The 20,426-nt window shown below is 41.6% G+C and overlaps 2 protein-coding genes and 1 long non-coding RNA gene across 14 annotated transcripts in view; 1 reads left to right on the forward strand and 2 right to left on the reverse strand.

Annotated features, from left to right (window-relative positions):
• LOC132198237 (serine/threonine-protein kinase tousled-like 2) overlaps positions 1-13,991 on the forward strand; it is a 32,508-nt gene extending 18,517 nt beyond the window's left edge. For 5 of the 12 annotated variants that reach the window (XM_059622144.1, XM_059622141.1, XM_059622147.1 and 2 more), the window contains 11 exons: positions 1,710-1,810; positions 2,090-2,296; positions 10,424-10,553; positions 10,663-10,895; positions 10,957-11,142; positions 11,278-11,885; positions 12,085-12,258; positions 12,354-12,613; positions 12,784-13,034; positions 13,090-13,197; positions 13,384-13,991. In XM_059622144.1, the coding sequence (XP_059478127.1) occupies positions 1,710-1,810; positions 2,090-2,296; positions 10,424-10,553; positions 10,663-10,895; positions 10,957-11,142; positions 11,278-11,885; positions 12,085-12,258; positions 12,354-12,613; positions 12,784-13,034; positions 13,090-13,197; positions 13,384-13,653 (2,528 nt within the window). In that variant the 3' untranslated portion in view covers positions 13,654-13,991. Of the gene's footprint in view, positions 1-579; positions 851-1,709; positions 1,811-2,089; positions 2,297-7,821; positions 8,063-10,423; positions 10,554-10,662; positions 10,896-10,956; positions 11,143-11,277; positions 11,886-12,084; positions 12,259-12,353; positions 12,614-12,783; positions 13,035-13,089; positions 13,198-13,383 lie in introns of those variants that run through there. The other 7 variants (XM_059622149.1, XM_059622145.1, XM_059622151.1 and 4 more) reach the window with 4 other exon arrangements.
• Positions 6,362-9,073, reverse strand: LOC132198238 (uncharacterized). The gene is made up of 3 exons (XR_009441974.1): positions 8,953-9,073; positions 8,809-8,892; positions 6,362-8,053 (listed from the first exon to the last, which is right to left on the reverse strand). It is a non-coding gene; the product is annotated as an uncharacterized LOC132198238 (long non-coding RNA).
• Positions 13,992-15,680: 1,689 nt separating the features above from the next.
• On the reverse strand, positions 15,681-20,273 carry LOC132198200 (zinc finger protein 595-like). Its single transcript, XM_059622080.1, has 11 exons — positions 20,008-20,273; positions 19,716-19,935; positions 19,407-19,496; positions 18,887-19,333; positions 18,684-18,833; positions 18,596-18,633; positions 17,731-18,174; positions 17,304-17,610; positions 16,808-17,208; positions 16,355-16,677; positions 15,681-16,220 (listed from the first exon to the last, which is right to left on the reverse strand). Exons 1-11 carry the CDS (start codon positions 20,124-20,126, stop codon positions 15,790-15,792), a joined length of 2,970 nt encoding a protein of 989 aa, XP_059478063.1. The 5' UTR covers positions 20,127-20,273; the 3' UTR covers positions 15,681-15,789.
• Positions 20,274-20,426: the final 153 nt, after the last annotated feature.

Here is a 20,426-nt window from a genome sequence, read left to right on the forward strand (position 1 = left end):
TCAGGCAATTCCGCAGGAAATCGTTTCCAGTTGGGCATTTCCCTCGAAAACTGCCATCAAAATAAAAACTTTAAATTATCAGAATTTCAAACCTCATAATATTAAATAATGCAAAACTAGAAGCGAAATATTCGTCATTTTGAAAAATCCCTTGGGGGTTTCTTTTGTTAGGAATAATTTTTAGGTTGTGATACAAATGAAAACGACTCCAGTTTTAATGCTTTTAATGTTTCTTTTTCACCACCACGTACCAAACCTGTTGATAATTTTTAACAAGTCTGCCGGCGATTAACGAATTTTGCGATTGGATGGCCGCGCCGCCGGAGAGTTGGGCAAATTAGCAGTGACCATGCACGAATTGGCCTGCTCGGGGCATCTCCTTGGCCAATCGATAGCTGATGTAGTGGTATCACACAGAGCTAGTGATAGGGATTTAATACGCATGATCCTGACACACGCGAAAGTGTGCGACGGAGAAACTAACCGACGTCTCTCCGCACTCTCCGTCGACTTTAGTTTTTGTTGCCGGGGGGTTGCGTTGGTACCTCTGATTTGTTTGAAGTTGTTAGGCGCTTAGCTGCTGTGGGGTCACATTAGGTGTGGTGTGTGTGTGAGAGTTTGGTACTCTCGCTCGCTGGCTGCCTGCCTCGCAGCACAGAGTGGCCGAATATGACTACGCACTTGCGCAATGCTTTGATGCGCTCAAGGGCGCTCTGGAAACCAACAACAACTCTTTTCTTCTTCCCTTTTCGGATTGTGTCACGCTAAATATTGCGTAGCTGAAATCGGTGCGAGCGGGAAGTGCGAGTCGCCGTCGCTCCTCCTCCGACTATGGTCAAGTACAATGGCGGTACGTATATTTTTATTCGGTGCACACGTACAGGGCTGCAGAGACGTTTTATCTCTCGCTGGCTGGCCCGTGCGCTCGCTCGCCCGCCCGTTCGCTCTCACTCAGTTAGTAGTGAGATGCTCCACGAAAATAGAATAGGTGCTGCGCTGCTCCTTACGCTCTTCTTCTTTCCACTTGCTTTCGATGGATCGATATATGCGGCTGCTTGACTGCTGCTTACGTGCTACTGCTGCTCCTCTATGTGGGACATGCTACAATCTCATGCTCTTGCTTCCACCATGATTCCAATCTATTTGGTCGCAAACCTATTTACAGCCCAGCAGTCCAGGTTCAGAAATTTAAACGAATACGTCAAAAATATTTCACGATTGCATCGGTAGAAAATTGTGCAAAAAAGTTTTAGTTAATAAATATTTTTAATTTATTTATTGGGAAGGTAGGCAACCTGCGTGACACATGAATTGATGAAAATAACCCTCTTGAATATTTCTCAAAATTTGTGCAAAGAATAATCGCATAATTTTATTTATAAAATTTGTCGATTTTCAATTGAAGACGAGCCGTTTTCAAAGCTAATGAGCGTGCTTTTGGTTTGGCACCTAAAGAAAACTGCAAGTAATTTAGTGGCACCGCCACTCGGTGGCAAAGGCACAAGCATGTGATCTCGGTCGAGTCTCTATTTTCTAAAGAGTGTCTATTTTAATGCCTCGAGCATTCTGCGGCTGTCACTGCTGATTACTTGTTACTGTCGCATTCGCGCTCAGAAGAAATATTCGTTCCCACTTAATTATTAATGTATTCTTTATTTATTCAGATTAGAAAAAAAAATATTGTTGCTAATTTTTCTTGATTTTTGCAGGCGCAGTAGCCACAGGGATCCCCAAAATGGAGAACTTTCCTCAGGCGATTGACCCGAGGAAGCAGGAGCTCTTGGAGGCCCGATTTCTCGGCGCGTCCCGAGTGAGTATCTTTCCTAATGTGATTTTGTTAATTGGCACACCCTTGTGCATGCCCGTCGATTTATATATAAATGAGAATCACAGTCGGCCTCACAATAGACTGTGTGATGCATGCCCCAAGAGTGTCTTGGTGTGATCCCGAAATAAAATGTGTCATTTTTTGCTCAGCGAGCCAATTCTTAATGGCCGCCCGAGTGATGGACGGAAGATTTTTCCCCTGTCTGTCTGTCTGTCTGTCTGTCTGTCTCCTGCTTGTAACGTGAGGGCCTTTTTGGTGCAGGGCCCGCCGGAGTACTGCCCGTCGAGCGCCTGCCCCCAGTGTCCGGCCGCCGGAGGCCCGCCGCCGCCTCCTCCGACAAGCACGGCCGCAGGCGCCCGATGTGCCATGCCGTCAGGCTCGGCGTCCAACCCTCTTGAGTGGATGGTGATGGGCGCGGCTGGCAGCACTGCCCGCGTACCTGACCAGAGGCAACCACCCCAGCAGCAGGTGAGACACCAAACACCACCTTTCTCAGACTTCTCTCCCGCTCTTAACCCGGCCGCTGGGACACACACACGAACACTCCGAAAATTCGCTAAATTTTGTTTTTCAATAACCAAGACACTTGTGACCAAAATCCATTTGCGAAGCGAGGGAAACCATTCCATGTAATTGAAAAATTGAAAAGTTTAAAATTCATTTTTTGTTTTAAACTAACACAATTTATTGGTAAAGAGTTAAAAATTCTGAATTTTATTGGGCGGAAATTGGATCTGATTATTTAAAAGGAAGCTTGACTGCGGTTTTAGCTCTTGATTAAAAAATTTAAATCTTTTGGAATTCCCTTGACTGCAGAAAGCGCCTCGAAAATTAATTTTCCTTCCTTTGCAGTTTTAACATTAAACTTAGTTCAAGATTATAAAGAAGTAACATAAACAATTATACTTTAAACTTTATAGCTCTATTAGCATACTTGCAGCCTTAGATATTCCAATTCAATTATTTCCTCTAAAATGGTACTAAAATTTGAGGAATTTTAGATATAATATAGAAAGGAAAAGTATCCGGATGGAAAAAAAAATTTTTTTCTCAAAATGTTTGCAGGTTACTGATATTATAAAATCTTTAACATAACATTTTTTAATGTTGAATTTAGAAATATAAAACAGTATTTGATATAAATATTTATTTTAGCCCCCGTTGGCTTCCAAAATAAATCGCGACACTCGGCTCGAGCCGCGGTGAAGTGCGATCTCATCTCGCTCTTTTGCGGACAGCCATATTTGCCGGGTTTGAGCGCCGCCAATTTTCCGTCGGCGGCGGATATCGACTGCTGCTTTGACTTGCATCGCGCGCGCGGTGTGAATAAACTTTTTGCCCGTGCACCTGCCACAATGGCGAACTCTTTCTTTCGGAGCCGCCCCGGCCCGCCTGCTTCTGCAGAGCGCCTAGCTCGCGGTGTCGTCGCGAGAGGTCCAAGCACTTTTATCTGCGCTGCCACTTTTGGTTGCCATCAAACATGGTGGACCATCCGAGAAGAAGTGGGTGGGAGGATGTGGAAACGCTCGCTCTCTCGGATATACACGTTCGCGCGAGTTTTAATAAAGAGAGGTGTCTCGGCCTCTGCCGCGATTCGCACAAATCGCCCCCGAAAAAACATGGCCGCTCCCTTTCTCGCTCTCTCTCGCGCGCTAGCTTTAACGGCATTAAGGATAAAAGGGTGTAGATGTAGCTGAAAACGCAGCAGCTTGTTTGATATGTCTCAACACATGACGTCACCTCGTTGGTTATTGATTATTCTCGGGCTAGCTCAAACAGGCAAGCCAACAGCCTCACCAGGCAAATCTAAATAAAACACACTCACACACACCACCACCATGCCACCCCAGGCGGCTCCGCGCACATAAACGCTCGGGGGTCGTGACCAACCATCACCGTCACTCCCGACCCAACTTCCGTCTCTCTTCATATCACAAAATCTGCCCAAATTTCAGAGCTTTCAATGTTGATTTAGCTTGATTAAAAACTTTTTCATTGCTTAAAATAGTCATAAAATTTAAATTAACCAAGGGGATCAAAACCGACTGATTTTTCAGTTTTTCTCTTGGCAACTTCTGAAGTTTGCTGCACTGATCAACTCTTCAAAGTTAGTTTTAGAATTGAAGCCGCCCTTTATTTTATGAAGAGGCTTTTTGATGTTTAATTTGGGTGTGCTTTGAAAAATTAATCTCTCAAGCGAACAAAAACCCACTTCCGGTGCAGATAAACGTTCCCTTTTCGGGCTTTGAGTCATCGCGCAATTTCCTCCGAAACGAGTCGTCTTTGTCCGCTGTTGCCTTTTCCTTCTTTCCACCCCGTGCTGCGTGCGGGTGGAGCGCAGTGAGGATTTTTCTCTCTCGTGCATCGGCCTGCTCACTTGGCGACTAATTCCATCAATATGCTCGGGGGGCAGCACTGCGAGATGATAATGCAGCACCACCCCGGCCGGCCGAGCTGCTCACTCGCTCGCTCGCTCCTTATTATTCTTATTGTGGGTGTTATCGATCCGATTTAAGGCCATACAAGTAATTCCTCTCTCGTGTGACCGAATCACTCGTTGGTCGCTGAGGTTGTGTGCCTCTGTTTCACGTTTTTGCCTCCTCCATTATTCAAGCAAAGGCCTCTGCGCCCGGTTTTAAGCATGTGAAGAATTAATTGCAAACAATTCATTTGTCCTTAAAAATTCATTGTGATTAATTAATATTTTTAATAACCGAATAAGGGAGAAAACATTTCACAAGAGACACATATTGCTTAAAATAACTTTTTAATTTCACGTTTACTCGACCTTTACAATATAAAGAATAATAAAAATTCTGACCTTTGATTTTCTTACTTTTCAATTTCTTACAAATGAAAAACTCGATCTCTGAACAACGAATTTCTGATAAACAACGGCGACAACTCGTCTCTTTTTCAACCAAAATTCTTTTCACTAGAGTATATAAATTTCAAACATTTTTCTTCAAGGAAGGCTGGTATTTCCATTGCAGCGTCAGAATGCCTGTATTTTTACTATTTAAGCGTTTTGGAATTTCTAAATATCCTACCACAGTAAAATAGCTTGTTAATAACAATTTATTATGATAAATCATTTAAGCCACTTTTATTAATGCCATATTTAGTTAAAGGAGAATGAATAACTAAACAATTCAATAAATTTTAAATAAAATACCTGCGACAGCAACCCACTTATCAGCGGAGTACGGCGGCATTGCATACCCTGTAGGAGGTTGCGTCATTTCCACCTTGTTTTTTTTTATATGCCGCCCGGTTTGATTTGATCGCCGTCGTCAACCTCGCTGCAATAAATTCTTTCCGCACATACACTCACAGCAATCCACCTGAGCGAGGTCTCCAACCTCCAGCCAGAAGGTGACCTTGATCACAATGGCCACTTTGCAACCTTTTTGTCCGCCCGTCTCGATTACGTCGCGATGCCAGCAACCGTGTTCAACAAACACTTCGATCGATAAAAAAAAAATCAAAATTAATTCAAATGAAGTCTGGATGATAAATTTATCAAATCATGCTAAAAATATTTTATTTGCATTATTTGATATAAAATCAACTTTATTTTATTGGTGAAGATTGCAAAAAAATTTATCGTTTGAATTCCTTACAAATAAATTTAACTCTTACAAATCTCCTGTCAAAATAATTGACATAAATCATATTATTTTTCCAATTGAAAGTGAAAGTAGTCTGTCAGTAATTTTATTTACGACCCAAAATGCATTTTAAAAAGCGCCAATTTTCTTGTTTCAATCAGCAAAATATTTCCACGAAGCAAAACGGCACAAGCGAAATTATGCAAAAAAATCCGCAACTTTCTTTCCGCCGACCTTTTCGAGCACTTGCCATATTTATCATAAGTAGAGTGCTCGCCGCCGATCGATAGAATCAGCCTGCGAGAGTTGAGTGTACTCGCCTGCTGCGAGCTCCGCAGAGGAAGAATGAATAACTTGTGCGTTAATATTAATAATGCACTCGTGTGCGCTTTCGGACGCGAACAATTAAAAAAAAAAAAAATTGTGCACCGTCGCGGCGCTCATTGGCATGTAATCGGGTCAAATTAATCAAGTCTGTCGGCGCGTTGCAATCGAAAGGACGAAATTAAACAATAAAATTAATTGTGTGCGTGGACAAAAAAAAATAGATTGAATTTAGTGGGAAAACGAGGGTGGAACGTTTGATAGAAGCGCCGGGCGCAGCCACGGATGGTGCGGTAAATAGGTTTAAAGGTCTGCTGCACGCTGGCTGGTCGGTCGGTCGCGGTGCTCACTCGCCTTTTCACACACTCGGCATGCCATTCCGGCGGCAACAGCGCACACCCGCTTATCGGCTCGCCGCGCCAGGCACCACAACACTCGGCTCGGCAAGTCGCGCCTGGTCCGCCTGCTACTGTGAAACCGCTGTTTGCGAGCTCGCGGGGCTCCATGTTTCTTTCTTTCTTTCTTGCCATTCAATATCACCCATTTTTTTTACACTCGTGAAGCATTTTTTTTTCTTTTTAAATTTACCTCCGGCTCTGGCGATTGTATTTAAGAGAGCATCAAACTTTTTCAATAAACATATTTTATTCCGTGGCAGAAGAATTTCGCCTTGGCTGCTTTTATTTTCGGACGCACCAAAAGTCAATACGTGGGGCCGGTTGTGTCTGTCAAGTAGATTGTCGTGGAAATTAGCAGATGGGCTCTCGAGAGAGAGTGTCACTTTTTATTCGGAATATTCGTCAGTACAAATAAATACATGATGTACTTTCTCTTTGTGGAGTCGTTTTAAATGTGTTTGCCTTACAATTTAATTTGCACTGATGAAAATCAAGTATTGTTTTACTGATTGAAATTGATTGGAATAGCTATTTTTCAATTATAACATTAATTATATTTTAATTTTTCAAGTTTTGAACGCACAAAAATAAAAATTGCTTTTTGATTGTTTGGAGTGAGATTGCAAAGTTTCGCCAACTTGGTGACATCACCCGATATTGGCGACGCTAATGAAATTAAAGAGCGCGTAATCGCGCGTGCGAGCCTCTTAAAATTCTTATCACCTCTGAAGCGAACAGATTCCAATTGAGGCCAAGGGTGAATTATTTTAAATAGCGACTCTTTTCGTCTGCAAAGTCACGAGGAGGGCCTCTTTTAAGCGCTCGTTTGTATTATTTGCAAGTATGGCCAAGGTGATAATTTAATTGACGTTCTCTTGAAAACTGACCATTCTCCCGAGGTGGCAAAATGAAAAAAAAATATAATAAAAATTAATGGAGTTTTGGTCTTTTTAGATAGAGCACACAATCAAACTTATTTAGTTTGAGCAAAAGAGCTTGAAATTTTACAATTTTTTGTTGAAAAATTGATTATTTATTTTCGCTCGAAATTTCAATTCTTAATAAAAGAATCAATTATGCACTAGAAGTTCTTGGTATTTACAAAAAAAAGTTTTATGCAAATTTACTTTGTTGAGATTGCGTTTTTAATAGATGCATTGACAACTGAATGACTTGGATTTTCACAAATTTAAATGAAAACCTCACGACTTGCCCAGATCCATATTCTCCGAGTGCCGTAATCTGACCCTATTATTATTCCCACAAGCCGCGGACGTTATCATTTACGTAGAATGCTAAACGTTTTTCGAAATCTCTCGAATCGTTTTTTATCCTCTCCTTGATGGAGAGAAGCATTTTCCTCCCCTTCAAATCTTCAAATTAACCAGACGAATGAGTGGTTGTTTGGTGTTGTTGCTGACCAATTTGGCACCCCTGCCTGCGTTAAGGGACGCCGAAGGTGGCGCGCGCGGGGCCCCTCGGGTGCACCGAGCGTGTTCGTCTGGCTCCTCCTCCCTGATTCTAGAAGTCCATACACTCGTTCGGTGTGGTGTCGTCACAATATCATATTTTCCGGGAACAACAGCTGGGGTTATTGAGCCGGCAACTGCGCTGCGCTCTCGTCGTCGCCACCGCCGCCGCCGACCGATTCCTCGGCAGTCTCTCTCCTCCGAGCGAGAGGCCGGCCGCGCGCTTCTTTGCTCTGCTCTTTGCAAGGGAAATGGGGCCCGGCTTTGCACTCGAAAGGGGCCCCTGTTTGCGCGACCACGAGCCACGGGCAGCGCCCTTTTTCGTGTCTGGCGAGGGCAGAGTCGGCGCCGCCAGGGATGCTCCTCTGTGAGGGCACGGCCATGGATGGAATGCTCCGCACCCTGCTGCACCAGTACTGGCACCTGCAGAAGGTGATTTTCAATTAGGCCACGTTTTAAAATTTGAAAATTAGTATGCAACATTTCCTCTAATTAATTCGGCAGACCTTTCCTTTCTTTTTCCTCTGTTTCGAGTTAATTTTGTTCCAAATTATTAATTATCATTTTATTTCAAAGACCTGAACTTTAAATTTTAAATTCCACCCCCTACCACGTTGTCCTTTGAGAAGCCTGCCAAGCTAGATCGAGCTCTGCTCTCCCCTTAAATCACTGTTTCTACATTTGATTTTTTATTTAACTTTTGCAAACACCAATTGAATTTTATCCTCTCCCCTAAGGCTTTTTATTTTGATATCAGCTCGCTTATCTCTGCGAATCCAACGTTTTTATTTGCAGACCAAATATTGCATGATGAGAAATGGCGAGTCGTTTTGAATTTTGAATGAAAATGAAGAATTTAGAATGGAATATACAGTGGTTTAGCGATGGAAACTGCGCGTAATTAGACGGAAACGGTGGAGGGTAGGTGGGTGGGTGACGAATCGAGAGGCTCGTGTTTGCCGCAGTGTGACCGTCCGGCAGCGGCGACGGCAGTCCTCTTCGCCACATTGATTTTGTATCAGAAGGTCTCTCTCTCTCGCTCATTCGCCATGTTGGATCGGCGAGAGATGGTTGGTTGCCAGGGGTTTCTTTCTTTTGTCATCCGTGGAACAAGTTTTGTTGTCCGCGCGCGTACTCACTCACAAAAGCCCCCTCTGCATAGATTCCACTGCTTGCACCTTTTATTTTTATCGGGCAAGCTGCAGGATGTTGTGCCAGCGAGCAATGCCTTCTTCCTTCTCTCCTTGCTGCTGTTAGATGCACTGTTGCCAAAATTATTTTCCAAATTTAATAATCCTCGTGAGATGTTGGACAAAAATTACCTCCTACTCGCGGCGACGAGCGAAAATAATCACTCGTCGGGGAGGTTTCGCCATTCCGTGTCCGCTCCGAGATTATTTTTCGATTAGTCAGCGTGGTAAGTTTGCTGTGCGCGAGTGACATTAATTTGGATCACGTGCCCTTCCCGGTCGAAAAGAAACTGATAACGGAATTACGAATATTCCGTTCGACTGCCACTGCAAAGTCTGAAAGCAACATTCAAAAGTACTTGGACGGTAATTGGTACTAGTTTAATTTTTAATTGAACTTGAGGAATAATTTGGGTTTTGCCATTTCAAACGCTCAATTATGTTATTAATCTTAATCGGAATGATAATTTTAATTTTAGCCCAACTTAGTTTCATCCTTTATTTTGAAGCTAAAAAAACTTTAAATTCCAAGTTCAAAGTGTTACCGATTGAATTATTTCTTTTTAATAGTTATATTTAGAAAAATGAGTTATTTTTATTCAAATTTATTTATTTTCAACTTTCTTGAAGATTGGTTGTGTCTTTGAACTTAAACCGGAGGAAATCGTCCACGCTAACCCTTTCGCTGGATAGGACATTCGAAATCGGATCTGAGTAATGGAGACATAATTGCAAAACACAAATACTCGATTACTCATGAGCGCGCGTGTAAAAATAGAGCTGATCTCGTTTTCTCGTATCAAAGATGGTGCCCTGGCTGCTCTTCGTTTCTCGGCAGCATATTTTAGTGACGCGGAGCAGCGAGCGAGCAAGCGGTTTCGGTATAGATTTCTATCGGCAGATATGCAGCAGCAGCGTTGAGAATGAGAGAGAGAAAAAAAAAATCGAGCCGCTTCTGCCGTGATGAGTGCAGAGCAAGAGCATTGGCCCGGCACACAATAAAGCGGCATGCACCGAGTTGCTAGTCGGGTTGCTAGGGCACAATATGTCCGACGGCCGCTCAAATCAGGCTGTGCCAACCTTGATTGATCCGACCGAAGGAAACAATCGCCGCCGCCACCGCCGGTTTGGCATCAGCGTACCAACGTACGTACGTACAAGCACTTGACATCATGCGGAGGCGCTTCGCGTTAATTTGGAATACGTACATACTTACATAGTGTGCTGCTCGCAACGCATACATAAATCGCTGTGTCGCGTCAAAAACCAGGTCAACACACACGACTGTCTCTCCATTCGTGGCCAGAGACTGTTGACCAACTCAAAAAGTGTCATTAATGCACAGTTTCTTATTTTTTACTTCCAAATTTGTGGTTTTTCCCTAGAGCTTCTTTTATTCGGTCCATTGATAATTTTTTGTGCAAAAAAAGGTTCAGATCTAAAATTCAGAATCTTTTTCACTAAACAAATGAAGAGCAATGACTATTTTTACCCTTTTTAAACAATTCACACACTACATTTGGGTTCTTTATTTTTTTTCTTTTAATCGTAATTAAAATTCACTAAATTCAGTTATTAAACATTTTTCTCCTCCTTGTTACAGATGTCGTCAGCGCCTCTCCAGATGACCCCTCAAGGGGTACCCCAGGTGCAGCAACCCCCGCCCACGGTCCCTCCCCCGATGCCCAACCCTGGGCACCCTATGCATAGTCAAGATTCAAACTTGAGTACAGGTAATTTGAAATTTCACTGCGATTCTCCAAAGGAAATGCATATGCTGACGTGTTTTTGGTGATAATTTTAAACTGTGTCACTTATGGCGGTCTTTTATTTTTTTTCCAGGTTCCTCTCACAGTGATAAAGAAATGGACAACACGCCAGAAAAAGTTCCTCGGAGTACAGAGCGCAAGCGAAAGCGGAAAGCAGACGACGGCAGCTTTGGCGGGGGGAGCAAGGGCTCCCGTAGTGATAGCAAAAAAATCAATGAATATTTCCCAAAGCATCCAAGTAACAGCCCCATCAGGCACGGGGGCGCCAAGAGTCCCTCTCCGCAGCAAGGCTATGTGAATGTAATGGTGAGGAAGAATCAAAATTTTTAATAGGAAGCGTGCTTTACATGTAAAAATTAACTCGCAGTACCCGAGTCCACAACAAATGATGGTGGGCGGGGACTACTCAATGCAACCCCCTACCAGACCCCACCTCGTGAACCCAACAAAACAAGTGCAGACGGACCTCACATGTCAAAGGATTCAGGAATTCGAGACGCAGGCGTCTTCTGACCTGGAGATGCGCAACAATAAAATCGAGGAGCTTCAACGGGTAAGAAATATTTCCTTGGGAGTGGATAAATGTGGCAAAAATTAGTTGTATTAATTTAAAAATTATATATTTTCTTTTGACTAAAATTTGCAAAAATTATCAAGATCTTGAATTTCATTTTTCTCATATTTGCAGCAAAATGACGAGTTGAGGCACCAGCTGTCAGTGCAGCAGAAGCTGAATGAGCAGGGCAAGAGCCACCACAGCAAGTGCATCGACGTGGTCAAGAAGTTGCTCAAGGAAAAGTCGAACATCGAGAAGAAGGAGGCGCGGCAAAAGTGCATGCAGAACAGACTGAGGCTGGGCCAGTTCGTGACGCAGCGGGTTGGCGCCACGTTCCAAGAGAACTGGACCGACGGTTACGCGTTTCAAGAGCTGGCCAGGCGGCAGGAGGAAATAACCGCGGAGCGGGAGGAAATTGACCGGCAGAAGAAGTTGCTGCTGAAGAAGCGGCCGAGCAATAGCGAGACCGGCCGCAAGCGCAGCGGCTCGCAAAGCGCGGCCGCGGCCGCCAGCATGCACAACGGAGGGACCGACAGTGCCTTCCTCAAGCCGGACGCAGTGCGCGAGTTTTCGTGGCAGGAGTACTACGAGGCTGACGAGATACTCAAGCTCAGGCAGAGCGCCCTCAAGAAGGAGGACGCAGACCTCCAACTCGAAATGGAGAAGCTCGAGCGGGAGCGCAACCTGCACATCAGGGAGCTCAAACGCATCCACAATGAGGACCAGTCAAGGTCAGTTCGGTCAGTCATTCACAAATTTTTTGTCTCACTTTTTGAATTTTTTTTTTATTTGATTTACAAAATAGAGCTTTTGGAGAAGATGAAGAGCCAAACATATAAATTTGTTGGCTGAACCTTTCTCTCCAAAATTTCATTTTGAAAGATTTACTCAAATTTATCTTCGGAGAAACCTTACTGACTTGCATTTCTCTCTTTCAAGATTCAACAGCCATCCCGTGCTGAACGATAGGTACCTTTTGCTAATGCTGCTCGGCAAAGGCGGCTTTAGCGAGGTGCACAAGGCGTTTGACCTCAAAGAACAGAGGTATGTTGCCTGCAAAGTCCACCAGCTCAATAAGGACTGGAAAGAAGACAAGAAGGCAAATTACATTAAGTAAGCAATCACAATTATGGCAATTTCAGAACTTGACTTATTCATTCCAACGCATCAATTGACAGAAAATAACAAAATTCCTCTATTTCCTGCAGGCATGCTCTGCGCGAGTACAACATTCACAAGTCTCTGGACCACCCGCGCGTCGTCAAGTTGTACGATGTCTTCGAGATAGATGCCAATTCGTTCTGCACTGTCCTCGAGTATTGTGATGGTCACGACCTCGACTTTTACCTGAAGCAGCATAAGACAATCCCGGAGAGGGAGGCGAGGTCCATTGTGATGCAGGTCGTATCGGCCCTCAAGTACCTCAACGAAATTAAGCCCCCTGTTATTCACTACGACCTCAAGCCAGGTGAGAAAAGTTACTTCTTCTGCTCATCATCATAAACCCCTAAAAATGATGATACATACCCTCTAGACTTAACCATGGTAGATTGTTTCAAGACGGGACTGAAAAATTATTTAAATTTTCCAAAAACATTTTACTCTTAAAACAGGAACTAAATTTTTGAATGGTTTCAGGCAACATATTGTTGACCGAGGGGAACGTATGCGGAGAGATAAAGATCACAGACTTTGGTCTGTCCAAAGTGATGGACGAGGAAAACTACAATCCCGACCATGGCATGGACCTGACCTCACAGGGCGCCGGTACCTACTGGTACCTGCCACCTGAGTGCTTCGTCGTGGGCAAAAATCCACCCAAAATATCTTCCAAAGTAGACGTGTGGAGTGTGGGTGTAATATTCTATCAATGCCTCTACGGCAAGAAGGTGAGATTTGTTGTTCGAGCAAAGGAATTTGTCTTAATCTAGTTTTAATTTGCAGCCCTTCGGCCATAACCAGTCGCAAGCCACCATCCTTGAAGAGAATACAATACTGAAAGCCACGGAGGTGCAGTTCGCGAACAAACCGACTGTGAGCAGTGAAGCCAAAGTGAGTGTCCACTTTCAATTTTATGTTTATTTTTTTTTGTCTAAATTCAAAAGAAAAATTGAGAAAAAATTGAAGAAATGCATTTCCTAGCTTTTATTGGGATTAAAAATTGTGTTTCCAAATTTTATCAAAATTTTGATTTTTTTTTTCTTTTTCTCCAAATTTATGTAGAAAAAACTTTTGCAGAGCTTTATCCGGAGCTGCTTAGCCTACCGAAAGGAAGAGCGGATCGACGTGTTTGCTTTGGCGCGGCACGAGTATCTGCAGCCGCCGATCCCCAAGTCTGGGCGCAGCAGTCAGGCCAGTAGCCAGCAGAGTGTGGTGTGCCAGCCACACCCTCACACGCCGCTGCCGAGCCAGCCCGTGGTGCCGCAGACGCCAACCACCCCGCAGCCCCAGCAGACCTCTTTTCCGGCAGGCATGTTCTCCGGAATGAACGCTTCCAGCTCATCATAGTGGCGACTGAGTTGAGCAAACTGTTTGCCCCCTCCCTTGTAAAAAGCCACCCAGTCATCAGCTTCTACACACGCAAAGACGAGTGCCGTCGTCCCATCCTAAATTGTTGATAATTGAGAAAAGTTAAAGAAACGTAAGGTCTATGCTTGCTAGTAGCATAATAAACAAACAAAACTCTCTGCTGTTTGAGAAGATCCGAGACTGGCGGGTTTTTCGGCCTTTTGGCGATCTCTTAACATTTTTCACGCAAGAATTCATCTAGGTTTAATGTCTCTATTAGTTGTTAATTATTTTTCCATATTGACTTCTTCTTGTTCTTACTTTAAAAGAAATTGATTTTCTAAATTTAAAGAATAATTATCCTTTGGTGCAATTAATGTAAGTTTTGAAAATTTCTTGCCGAAAAAACCCCTGAAATTACCACTCATTTTTTCCTAATGCCAGTCTCACTTTAATGTATCCAACTCACTCACTCGATTGAATTTTTCGACAGTCGCAGCTTTTGTTTGCTATGAGTTGTATCATGTATTTTCTACTTTCGAAAGTGACGAGAAATCCGAGAATAAGCTATTAAAAAAACAACAACACACACATACACGAGTTCTTTCACAAGAGGAATATCCATCACCGTCGTCGGACGCTGAGAACTGAGAAAAAAGAATAACTAAAATACGAACTAATAAATCAATGGACGGCCCCGTTGAGAGGACAATGGTCACGGCCGCGAGTGTGATTTTGACTTGAGCAAGCAAGAAACAGTGGAATTGTGATGTGTGACAGGCGGTTAGTTCTGCTCCATACGTGGCATGCAAAGAGTAAAACAATACGCTAGTGTGATATTACGTAGTGCACGATAAGCTAATCAAAAGAAATTGAACGAAAGAAAGAAAGCTGAGAAAAATTTGTTGCCGACAATATTTACGAGGAAATGAAGAAAGAATAAATTAATTCCAACCACATTTGGATGTAATGTACGCTCCTTTAACATAGTCCACCCGCAACATGCTGCAGTCTGTTGCCTAATTTTGTAACGGGCCAATCGTGTGTTTCTGGACTGCTCGATTTTTATTCCAGACAAAGGAAACGATTTTTGCAGCCAACACCAAAATTTTGTACTCCGAAAGAATCCGAGTAGTGTTCGAAGCACGGCTGGCCCCGCAAAGGTTGTACTTAAGAAAAGGTTTTCCGAATTTCAACGTGCAGCGTGCGAAAAGTGCGACAACAGACCGAATGAATAATGCAAAAAAAAACAGACAGATTCACGAAACCAATATGTAAAAAATTGTGTCGAACGCCAACGAACAAAAATGTTTTTGAGCGTGTGTGCGGCGCCGCGATGATTTTTCTCCGAGACAGCAAGCAAATCTTATCATTGTCATGAGCTTCCATGTTCTGTAGACCACCAACCAACCAAAACCCAACCAACAACCGGATCGAGTTGTAATATTAAACGAATTAATTCAAGTACTACTATCGTCGAATCAATCTCTCCTCTATCTCTCTCTCTCTATCATACATTCTCATTCTCTCTCACAAACACACATTACTCGCAAGATGAAAGCAAGAAAGAAACAAACAATGAAACTCAATTGTATCACAGCAGAAGCAGCTCCCACTTGTCATTCATTAATTACTTGTTGTGCGCCACCCCAGAGAGCTTGACCAACCGCCGCCTGCCATGTGGATTGACAGGTCATACAGACATGTGGCGCTGTAGTAATAAAAACATACTTAGAAATTAAACATTAAAAATTGACTTTTAATTCTTCAATCCTTTGGGAAATATCAAAAGGGCATACGTTTCCTTTTTTGATGGTTTACTTAATAATCAAAATTTAAATAAAAAATTTTAATATAAAACCTGCTCAAATTAGCAAGTTACAATGATGAATGAAAAATAGTTTAATTCCAAGGTTTAATTAAATTAGTGTTATTTCCAACAAAGAAAAAGTATATTTATATCAAGCAGATTCCTGTATTGAGGTGCAATTTAATTTAAAATACTTTTGCTAGGAATGAACGCGCACACCAGAAATCAAACAAGGATATTTATGTTCTAGTCACTCTGTTCTTATTGTTTGCTTGTAAAAAAATTATTCTTCATTAAAAACGTGCATTTTCGGTTCTTTTGCAGAACTATGATATTGTGAATATGTAGGAATACTGATTTTCGTCAACTTCCTGCATTTTAACTTCTTCTTCCTCTGCCTCTTTTAAAATCTCTCCAATTTCGGTTTCCAAATCTTCTGCATTTCTCTCATGCACCATGTGTTTGGCATGCTGGGTTTCCCTTTTGTGTTTCCTGGCAGTCTGTATGTTGAGGCACGTAAAGTCACAGTCGGGGCATTTGAAATACTTTGGTTTGGTGTGCACGTTCTCATGGAAACGTCGCCTGTATCCACTGTCAAAGGCTTTTCCGCAAAACCTGCAAGGGAAATTTTCGCCACCAATAGTTCCGACTTTTTCTTTGGCTAGCATGTGCATATCCATGTGGTTTTTCCATTTGCTCTGTTCCACAAACAATTCGTCACAAACCTCGCAAGTGTACTGTTCACCAGCACCAGAACCTAATTAAAAAAAAAGGAAAATTTAGTGTGCTATTCAGCTAATGAAGGAAATTTTAATTTCAAAAAATCCAATTGAGATATAATTTTAAAACAAAAATTAAGTGACTTTGATTATGAAATTAAAAATTCAATACCAGCAGTGTGTAAGGCAACATGGTTCTCAAAGTTGATGTGAGGCACTCTTTGATCGCAGTAGGGACACTGCCTGCGATTCTCGTAATGTTCTTTGTACTCGTGGGTAGATCTGCTGCGGGACGATGGGAACTTCTCGAGGCACATTCGACACTTGTACCTGAGGCTCTCGGGATGGGTGAAAAGGTGGCTGACCAGTTTGTAGACTGAAGTGGTCTCCATATTGCAAACAGAGCAGGTGTAGATTGGTGTTTTTACATCTTTGTGTGTGCGCCTCATGTGGCTTATTGCAATCAGTGGAGAGTCAAACCGGCTGTCGCAGTACCTAAAAAAATTCAATGGAATTTTTCAATCAAAACCGTTTATTTACTACTAAATGTAATGTTAATATTTATATGGCAAAATTAACTTTTGATAAACAATTTTATTTTGAGATTTTTAAAAATTGTTATTACTTGCAATAGAAGCTGTCAACTCCATCCTCGAGATCATCCTTTAGGAGGCTGCAAGCTTGGTGGATACTGACAACATGAAGGTAGAACAAGGCATTACTTTTGAATTGAGCGTCACAGCCGTCAATGGCGCAGTGGAATAAGCCGGACCCCAATTCAAAGGCATGTTTTTGTCGGAAGTGCGTGTGAATGAGGGACTTGCGTTTGGCCACGTAAGCACACAAATTGCATGCAAACCGCTCGTCCAAGTGCGCCTGCATGTGTTGCTGCAGGGACTGTTTAGTAGGAAACTTGACCTGGCACTCGGAACACGGAAAGTTGCGATCACCTGTGTGACCCAACATGTGTGCTTTCATCCTGTCTGGGGGTATTTTCTTGGAACAAACTTGGCATGTCAATGGTTCCTGTAATCATAAAGACCATGATATTATGAATTTAGTATATACATTAGAAGAAGTGGTAGTAAAATTAAACATTTATTGTAAATATCAATACATACCAAGTGGGTTCTCATATGGGCGGCAAGGATTAGTTTTGAGCCAAAGAGACCTCCACAAGTAGGGCACAGAAGTGCCTTTTTTGAATCATGTGTGTTCTCGTGATAGTTCCTGTTGAGTTTCCGTCGAAATACCTTTGGACAGAACCTGCATTTGTATGGTTTGTACTGCAAATGCACATTCTCCATGTGATTTTCCTTCAACCCAGAATTCATGAACATCTCATCACAGAAGTCACACTTGACAGTTGGCTCTTCCAAAGACTTTAGGAACTTGAGTGTTTTTCGGTGCTCCTCTAACATATGTCTCCTTGAAAAACATAGAAACGTTTAATTTCTCAACTTAAAAATTAATTGCAATCATCACAAATAATAAAAAAATATGTATTAGATCATTTAAAGAATAGAGGATGAAATAGAAGTTACTTACTTGAACGGTATCTTGCCGTAAAAGGTAGCGTTACACCGATTGCATTTGTGGGATTTTTTAGTTATTTTCTTCTTCTTTTTCTTGGGTGCTGGCACCGCCGTCTTTACACTTTTCATGTGTAATTGTCGCCAGTGATTCCTGAGGAGTGTTTTATTGCGGTAGTAAACTTGGCAGATTGAGCAGCGACGAAGCTTGGAAAGATGTTTCTTTCGGAAGTGTTCAGTGTATTCGTCATCCTTCGTAAAGCTAATGTTGCACATTGAGCAGATAAGTGTCGAGTAAGAGGCCTCGAAGGAGGGGTCCAGCACTTTCTCCAGGGCCTGATGCAGGGCTTCATTGTTAATGGATGCTTCCTCATCCGTATGGTCCACTAGATCGTTGTCTTGAGCACCATCATCATCTGTAAAGCCCATGCTATCTACATGTTCATGATCATTGTCTTCTCTGAAACACCAAAAATATATTTTTTTAATTTGCATTTGTTTAGTAAAGAAATAAAATGGTTACACAAATTGTTTAGCTACATATTAAAAAAAAAAATCATAGAAATTAAATCCAGTCCTAATTCAAATGTTTGGAAAGGATGTTATCATTTTTGAAGACAATCAACTATAAAAATTTAATTGATAGGATAAAATTATAGCAACTTAATTTGAGAAGTTTAAAAATTAATTATTGATGGGAGCGCATTTTGTGCTAATTCTATCTTTCAACGTGAAAAAAATAAGTTTACTTTTTAATTTTAGCTTTGCATGACTGCATTTGCCTTCAACGAGAATCAATGAGTAGTTGCATTAATGATGGGAATTGATGAGTTAATACTTTAATTTAATCTTATTTTAACATCCCCACTTTGTTTACTTACATTCCAATATCATCCATCATGGCTTTCAACACATCAACCTGAAAAGCATAGATTGGCACTAACTCGATTTTAATTGTGATTATCTTACATTTTCTGGTTCATCTTCATCAGTTATTTTGAATTTAGATCTCAAACATCTGTCAGCTTTAGCAACTTGGTTGTACATCTCGTAGATAGATTCCAAATTGGTAATGCACTGAACACATACTTTCAAAGGCAAATTGTCTGATTCAGAAACCTAAATTTTTTAGTGAATAGTAAAAATTAGAAAAATTGAAAATTATCACATACAATGATTGGCAGAACTTTGTTGATTTTCTCTGCAAGACCAATGTTGCAACCCAACTCATCAAAAATCCCAATCAGTGGTTCTTCAATCTTAGAGCACAGCCGGCAGAAACCCTCCTTCTTCAGAAAAGCCTCAGGCTCGGAAGACAAATAGATCGGCTCTTCCTCCAGTTCCTCAACAGTAGAGAGTGAGCCAGCCTCCTCCTGTTGCTGATCCTCCTCTTCCTCCTCAGATGAAGGAGACTTGGAATTTCCCTCGAGAGCCAAAAATTCTTCTCTGGTCAACATATGCGGAGGAAACAATTTTTCGTTTTGACCAGGCTCCTCTAGATCCAGCATGTTCACCCCTGGTGAGATTTTTCTGATTGGAATTAGTGGAACCAGTTCTACTTCATCTCGAGTTGCTCTGTGAGGAACAATAATGCAGGGATCAGGTTGTGAATAGCTATGCTGAAAAAAGAGCATTATTTTATAAAAAAAAAAAGAGGAAACACTATTATGCTTGAATTTCTCCTGTAAGTACCTCAATCCTTGGAGACAAGCTGCCCCTTGCTTTTTGTTCTTCGATGAACTCTTTGATCAAGCACTGTTGAAATGAACCTTGAGCCTCAATCTGGAATTAGTAAATTGCGTTAACAAAATAATTCAAAATTAAATTCAATTAATTTCATGATCCCAATCGGCAAGGAAAAAATCATTGAAGAATATAATTTAATTGTAATTCTCAGAATATATTGTACATTATACAGAGCAAAACATAAAATTTGCCGTTTGAAATATACTAAAATTATTATTTTTTTTTTTTTAATTAATAAACTACTTATATAGAGACCTCTTCAATTTCCTCCATACTGCATGAGTCTCTCCAGTCATAACATAATGCATCTTCATTTAACTTTTGTCTCACCGAACCGTTGGGCATTTTTCTACGATACTGGAATGCAGAATCAGGAAAATGCAAAGAGCAGATAAGGATTGAATTCAATCTTGCTGGGATCTTGGATGGATAGGGATAGGAGGCTATGTTCATCCGATCAAGAATATCAATTCTCCTGAAAAATCAATTAAATTTTACAAAGATATCAGCGCAAAACGATGAAAACAATCTTTTAAAATTTATTTACGTTTTGAGTGAAATAATTGAGTGAAGCGTGACTGCATTATTCTTTTCCCAGTCATCTTCGTTGTACTGGTTAGTGACGCATCGAAAATAGTGACACTTTTTTCTCTTAAATTTCAACATTCTGACAAGAGTTTAATTCTTTTCGAAAAATATAGATTGAAGGACAACATAAATTTAAAAAGAGAATATCATGTTTATAGAGTTATTGCCAAGGCATGCCTTTGTTTACATCCGAATCATCCGATGAACGTGTTGGTTGTTTTTGTGTCAGTCTGCTGAATGGGGGGCGTGGCGAAACTCTTCGGCCAAAAAGTCCAGTCAAGTGGCGCCAAGTGTACCTCTGGAAATTCTTTTTCCACTTCTTGCTTTTCTTTTCTCATTTGAATTTTTACTATGTTTGAATTACATAGTTTGATTATA

Source organism: Neocloeon triangulifer, unplaced genomic scaffold (assembly GCF_031216515.1).
Source record: "Neocloeon triangulifer isolate White Clay Creek 2 clone unplaced genomic scaffold, ASM3121651v1 ptg000012l, whole genome shotgun sequence".
NCBI classification, from domain to species: domain Eukaryota; kingdom Metazoa; phylum Arthropoda; class Insecta; order Ephemeroptera; family Baetidae; genus Neocloeon; species Neocloeon triangulifer.